This window comes from Hordeum vulgare, chromosome 2H (genome assembly GCF_904849725.1).
Source record: "Hordeum vulgare subsp. vulgare chromosome 2H, MorexV3_pseudomolecules_assembly, whole genome shotgun sequence".
Classification (NCBI taxonomy): Eukaryota; Viridiplantae; Streptophyta; class Magnoliopsida; order Poales; family Poaceae; genus Hordeum; species Hordeum vulgare.
Window position 1 is genome coordinate 25,874,642 of NC_058519.1, and position 7,157 is coordinate 25,881,798.

General features: G+C 48.5%; 1 protein-coding gene across 6 annotated transcripts; it reads right to left on the minus strand.

Moving 5' to 3' along the window:
- Positions 1–1,736: 1,736 nt before the first annotated feature.
- Positions 1,737–5,800, minus strand: LOC123424581 (two-component response regulator-like PRR37). 6 transcript variants are annotated; one of them, XM_045108214.1, is made up of 10 exons: positions 5,687–5,794; positions 5,327–5,584; positions 5,039–5,223; positions 4,763–4,927; positions 4,552–4,685; positions 4,200–4,355; positions 3,575–3,764; positions 3,060–3,477; positions 2,314–2,977; positions 1,737–2,214 (listed from the first exon to the last, which is right to left on the minus strand). In XM_045108214.1, the coding sequence occupies exons 2-10, from the start codon at positions 5,335–5,337 to the stop codon at positions 2,116–2,118; spliced, it is 2,022 nt and encodes a 673-aa protein (XP_044964149.1). In that variant the 5' UTR covers positions 5,338–5,584; positions 5,687–5,794; the 3' UTR covers positions 1,737–2,115. The 6 variants fall into 6 exon arrangements, with proteins under 6 accessions (XP_044964149.1, XP_044964152.1, XP_044964150.1 ...); XM_045108217.1 differs by having other exon boundaries at positions 5,039–5,219; positions 5,327–5,800; XM_045108215.1 differs by having other exon boundaries at positions 3,575–3,758; positions 5,327–5,800.
- Positions 5,801–7,157: the final 1,357 nt, after the last annotated feature.

Consider the following 7,157-nt stretch of genomic DNA (forward strand, 5'->3'; position numbering starts at 1 on the left):
TAAAAAATATATAACCTACATGAATTTTCATGACAATCAAGTAGCATATGAGTTTGATGCGATTTCTTTAACTCCCATCTAGATAAGCGCTAGACACACACACACACACACACACACATATTATCTAACGTAAGGACGCGTACGTAGCCATAGTACTTCAGTCAAATCATTTAAATATCCAATTCAGACGGTCATTAATAGGCAATCGCTGGGCGGATTGGCTTCACCTGGTCAGGAGGCTCATAGATATTCAGTTATCAGAGGAACGTGATAGGGTGCAGTGGAAGCTTACAAATAACGGAATATTTTCGGTCAAATCGATGTATATGAATCTCATTGATACGACCAGCATCCCGAAATCCATTAATATTTGGAGAGTCAAGATACCCTTAAGGATCAAGGTCTTCACGTGGTTTGTGTACAAGAAGGTGATTCTAACTAAGGATAATTTGGCTAAACGTAATTGGGAGGAGTACTCGATGTAGCTTTTGTGATAATGACGAGAACATTACACACCTCTTTCTCCAATGTCCACTTGCAAGAGTCCTTTGGCAGACAGTGCGTATAGCCTTCAACATTGTACCCCCGGATAGCATCGACACGTTATTTGGAACGTGGCCGGATGGAGTTGATATAGTTTTTGCTAAGCACATTCGGATTGGAGTTTGTGCACTTCTATGGGCTATATGAAACTGTAGGAATGATGTGATTTTTGACAGATACTTCACAGAGCAACGGCTTTGATCCGTACATGGTCATTACTCACTCCTGCGGAAACCAGGGAGCCTTTGGTTAATGGGTCTACCCGATGGGAGATGGTAACGCGGGATATCTTCAACCGGTTTGGATGGCGGTCCAGTAATAGGATATATGGTTACGCATCTAGGCCTATTTTGCCGGTTGTGACACTTTTTAATCTATTTTATATTTCATATTGCTTTGTCGGAGACTATGTGAAACCAAGATCAGTTCGTTTATTTTAATAAAGAGGTCATATGCATCATGCTGATGCAGAGATCGGCTCCTTTTCTGGAAAAAAAAACATATTGTCTAACAGAACTCAGCTGAAGTCGGTCTTTCGTCGTCGTGCTGCTGCGGCGACTCTAGCTAGATCGATATGTGGGCTCAACTTGTTAAGGTGGTGTTTCTTTACCCAGGGACTAGACTAAAAAGTCACTTTTAGTCCCTAAGTAAAAAACAGGAGGGGCTTTTCCTTAAAAGACTAGAAAAAGATTCTATTGAAAGGACTTTTTTCTTTAATCCCTAAGACTAAAAAAAAAATCTAGTCCCTTGAAAAGAAACACCACCTAAAACATCGTGGAGCAACTCGCCTCGTCCACCGGTTACGGATTTACCCGTGTGGTCCTCTACAGGATCCGGTTCCTTCGTCCCCCCGGTACATTCTCAAGTGTTCTGCACCAGCACCAGCACCAGCCAAGATTCGTGCTTGTTCGTCGACGAAAGGCTGGAGTCCGCCGCGCAAGGATGCTGAAGCAAGACGAGTGCATGCTACAACGCTTGGATAGGAAACGCAGGGAGCACTTCACCGTAGTAGTAGTAAAGAATCTACAAATGCGGTTTCGTCTCAGCGGTCTTCACCTTCTTCTTCTACTTCTTCTTCTTCTTCTTCTTTTAAAATGAAAGACAATGTGCAACAAAACTTCCACATGTCGCGTGATGCCGACACAGGTTAGACAGATTTGCAACAAGTACGATGATGATGTCTGCCCGGTAACTAGAAAGAAACCACAAATATGCGTTGATTGATGACACCTGACAAGGCTGCCGCCATGGCCAAGCTGATGACAAGTGTACAGCACAATACTCACTCATACTACCATTCTAGAGGCTCAGACATTGATTGGTCAATTGCTGCTACATTCAAGAGCGGGAGCCTGTCTGATCGGCTCCACACGCTCCTACTATGTACAATCGCCCTCGTCCTCCTCCGCCGGCATGTTCTATGGTAGGTCGCTAAGGCAGGCAGGAGGAGTCACTCGTTATTCTTCTTCTTCCAGGAGATGAGACGAGCTCCCAATGATCCATGGCCAAAGACACAAGAATCAGCTGTCTAATTAGTAGAGTACTAGGTATAGCTAGGTGCGTGGCGGGAGGTTATCTCTCCACGGTCGCCGGCGCCGGCGGCTGCCGCACGAACTGCCAGCGCACCCGTGGGCGCTGCTCGGCCAGCCGCTTCCTGCTCTGGTAACGCACCTGCAAAACGAACGACCCATTCAGAAACGAACCCCCAATAAGAAGAATGAAATGAAGAACAGAGGACACACGAGACCGCTCTAGGGAAAAACCTAGTACCTTCTTCCCGAAGTTCCTCTCTTTTCTCTTCTCTCTGAACTTGTTCACGGCGGCCACACGGCGCTCCCGTTTCATGTTCATCATGTTACTTCTTTTGTCGACGCCACCACCGGTCTCAGCATGTACAGCAGCAGCAGCAGCAGTGGTAGCTGCGGTGCTCCCGTTATTGGTGTTGTTATTGCTGAATGAGTTGCTACCATAGTTGGCAGTATGGCCTTCAACCGGACCCGAAGGATTGACAACACTGGACTGAGCAGTGCCTCCTGCCGATCCACCATTCACGTCATCGGCCGCTGCACAGGGGTGTTTGCTCTGTGCTTCACAACCCATTTCTTTCGCTGCTGCTGCTGCTGCTGCAACGTTCTTCTTGCTCACTTCATCAGCCTTGTCTTTTCCTGCTGCTGTCGCTGGCGTCCATGGCTGCACACGATGAAACGCCGACGTGTGTGTGTTGCCGTTGATGGGCGAAACCTTATTATTTCCACAGGGCTTGGTCACCACGCTCTTCGTGGTGGAGCCCATGTCATTGTTGTTGCTGCTGCCGTTAGAGCCCTGCTTCATCTGAGCAGCAACCGTTTTCGCGGCCTCGGAGCTGTCGCCGTTGGGTGAGCAGCTCCCGACGAACCCTGCCCCGCCTTGATTGGAGACCGCACACATATTGTACCTTGCAAAGAATGAAAACGGTTAGTATGCAACATACGGATGATTTCAGGATTCACAAAGGACACTGATATTATGCTTTGCACCTCGTGAATGCCGACAGGTCTGACCGTCTCACGACGTTCCTCTGTTCCTCCTGGATCGGGCCTGCACCTTCCCCGGTCGATCTCGACCTCTTCAGGCTCAGCTCAAGATATGGCATAGCGTTCTCGCCGTCCGTGTCTTTCCCTTCCGACGCCTGTAAGGAGCAGTTAGGAGCATCTATGGCTCTAGCTGCTGCCTGTTGGGCGTCCATGTTTTTGGCCATCGAACCGATTAAGTCAGCAGCTCGAACAATTGGCTCCTCCAAATTCTCCATGACCGTATCACTGGAATTGTTCTGTGGCAGATACTCACACCGTCCATCGGTTGGTTTGACCGAACTCTCGTTCGGGGAGGATTGATCGTCTGTGTTCAAATTACCAGGGGCTCCTATCTCCAACTCCTTGCCTTTGAATCCATCACCTGGAAAATAGATTGGAACTTAATCAATACGAAGTGGCACAAGCAGCTTTTGGTTCAGTTGCACAGTGAGCTGGTTGGGCACTTGAGCATACCATACCATTAGTGGTTTCTTTTGGTTTCTGGCATTTTTTGTTATTTGTACCTGGTAACCATCTATTGCTGCATATCTCTGACTTGGGATGGTTCACATGGGCACAAGTGCCTTCAGGGGGATCGGCTGACTGATCCGGAGACATGTCCTGGGGACTGTCGATCTCAACGGCACGCTTTGTCCATGAGCTCTGCGCCTTAAAATAAATTGATGAGAAACTAGTTCAGATGCATATACTTCTCACACATGTAAGTATTCTACTTACAACAGTTGATTCAAGTTTATCCAAAGTCCAAACAACTAGCATGTGTTTCAAATCTTAAATCCAGCAGTTTCCAGTGTCTAGCAGTTTCCTAGTACAGTTTAAGCTAAGACTACTACCACACTAGAATAAAATACAGAGCTGTCTAAGTCCGGCAGTTAACGAAAAGAGCGAGTCATGTAGTAGTCAGAGATAACTAATTTGCTATATGGACAAATTGGCCTCTAGTGCACTAGGAGAAGCAGTTAGTTCCATTCGGTTTTATCTAGCTTCCTTATCCTAACAATTGTTCTGTTCAGTCTTGTCTGAAAATATTACAGGTAGCAGTATACCTTAAGTACAAAAAAAGATAACATAAAAATCTCATACCTGAGTGCCACTGCCATTATCGCTGCCATCCCTTGCATTGAGCCCCATGCTGGCATCGTCGTTGCGATCATTGCTGTTGTTATTGGAATCATCGCCGCTCTTTGATTTGGTACACTTCTGAGTCTGAATGGCACTTCCACTACCACTGCCACTGGACTGAGTTCCAAGAAAACAACCTTGTTTTAGTATAATAGTCACACATGTTGACCGAGTAAAAGATGCACTATTAAGCTGGAAGCACACAAGTGAAATTAGGAAACTAAAGCAGCAGCAGCAGCAACAGTATTTCTGAATGATGATACATACTACTGTGAAAGAAGAGAGTGAGACACCATCAGAGATAGTAACTTACGCTGTGAGACCGTCGCCACACATGCGCCCAAAGGTTCTTAAGCTCGTTCTTACGTATCGGCTTGGCCAAGAAGTCAGCAGCACCATTTGAGAGGCAGCTGAGGACGGTGCCCATGGAATCGTGCGACGACATCACTGGAAACGGACAAGATAAGTATTGGTGGAGCAGATGAACATTTGAGCGGCGAGTGGGGTTGGACCAAGGTGCTTACTGATGACGGGGATGTCCTTGCAGACCTCGTGGTTCATGATCCTGCCGAGCAGGTCGATCCCGGAGAGGCCGCCGTGCATGAACACCTCTGTGAGAACAAGGTCGATGTTGCTCTGCATGTCCTGAAGATACGCCCACGCCTGGTGGCCGTTCTCGACGGGGATAACTGCCGGGACAGACAGCCAGTATGCAGAGCTTTAGTACTACTATACTTTGTATGTATATGACTGACGAGCGGGGCAGTAGAAATTAGGCAACATGGAGGGTGAGCGAGGACCTTGGTACATGCAGTGGCGGAGCAGGGCGGCGACGACCTGCCTGGTGGAGTCGTCGGTCTCCACGAGCAGGACCCGGATGGTCTTCCTGTGTAGGAACTCCTCCCAGCATCGCGGCTGGGCGGCGTGCTCCCCGCGCGGCGGCTGCTGCTGCTGCTGATTGTCCATGGCGCTAGGAGGAGGCTGCCTGGCTCCAAGAGGAAACATGTTGGGGTCGTTTGGTGGTGGTTGACGCGGAGGCAGGAGCCAGCAGCAACAGCAAGCAATAGGGCCGTGAATGACAGTCGAACCTCGGTCGCATCCGGGAGTCCCACGGCGTTCGTCGTCGACGGCGGCGGAGCAGCGGACCAAACCAATAAAAACAAAACGCAAAAAAAACACACAAGAGCAAGGGGGTTGAGACTGCAGCGGAATGAATCGTCTCCTGGAATGGAGCTGCCGGCGGCTATAAGGGGGGGCAGTAGCAGACAAGGCGTGCGAGCCGGTTAATCTCCAGCAATTTCCGGACACATACTATTAGCAGCAGCTAGAGAGAGCCTGAGCGTGCCCTGGATCCACACGCACGTAGATTGAGATTGAAACGGGTGATTCGATCCCCCAATCGAGCGGAAACAGAGCGCGTGGGTGACCATAGACGGGCGGGAGCGCACCTTGGGTCTGCTGCCGGTCAGGAGGAGGACGACGAGGCCATGGACTGCGGCGGCGGCGGCGAGTCGAGTCGAGCCGAGGAGGGTGTGCTGTGTGTGTGGGTGGGTGTGGGAGGCGAGGGAGGGGGGCGGAGGAGTAGATATCGGGGGAGGGGGGGGGGGTGTGACGTGGACGAAATGGAGGCGGGGAGCGACGGTGGCGGGGCCCGCGGCGGCGAGAAAGAGATCCGCGTAAATCAAAAGCCGCGCGCTCCACACCCGCGCGCGCTGGATCCGCATATCTTTTCTGCCCTCCGGAGGCGCCCCAGGCCCGGCCCAGCCGGGATGCGGATTTTGTGGGGCCCGCCTGGCGGTGGGTGGACGGCCCAGCCTCGACACTTGGCGGCTGCTCTCGCCTCCCCCCCCCTCTGTGTTAGCCTCATCACGCGACCATGTGTGGTGCTGCGCTGCTACTCCAGCAATGGGAAAAGACGATTACGCCCTTATTAGACATCCTTGTGGGCTTGTGTGTGTGCGTTTGAGGTTGCTTTTACAACACGCTTGACGCCCATTCTCGTGTACGGGAACGGTGAAAAGAACGAAGTTTCTCTACAACTTGGAACATATTGATGCAAATCCTGAGAAGATTTGTGTGAGTGTTAAATGGTGCCATTTCGGCTACCGTTTTTTTACATGTGAGCAAAATGTGGGCCATGGTTTGATAGAAAGAACATATTTCACGAGTTCGATTAAAGTTTGGTTTAAGCACCAAACCTTTTTTTCAGGGTTTTTTGCGAAATAACCGTGAATCAAAAATGGTGTCTTTACCAAGATGGTTCGTCCTGTTCTGGGAAACAATATAAGGGAATCATACTTTTTTTTCTTGGTCAGAATTTAGCAGGAATTTGAAAAACAAATCTAAAAAAACTCCATGGTTACACTGGTGTCAAAAACGCTCTTATATTATGGGACAGAGAGAGTAACACATTGAACTAAGAGAGTAGAATGGTCAACACAATAGAAAAAGGGACATGGATCTAGTTCTTCCTTACAGTCAGTTTCTCGCAACTGTGGTAGTGGTGTATCTGCAACGATCTAAATTTAAATTCTTAGCGGCATATTTGGAAGCCGGGATTTCTTAGTGTTATTCGGGCATATGATCAATTCTGAACGGTGAATTAAGTAAAATATCCTCTTACTATTTTTCTCAACTCGATTTGACATTTCATAAATTAAAACAACACATAAACACAATTATATTAAAGTAGTTTGTGGATGTAAGTGGGGTTTTTTAGTTGACCACATATTTACCTTCAGGCTTTGATGTCCTTTGATGCTAGTATTCCGGGTACCGGTAATCCTCCATGGACAAACTACGAAAGTTCAACGGAAATTACCTTCTTTGTCTGTTTGAGATTGCTTTTACCATGATTGCCACGTGGTAGATATTCTTGTCCTGAAACGGTGAAAATCAAACTTTGTCTAGAACTTCTAT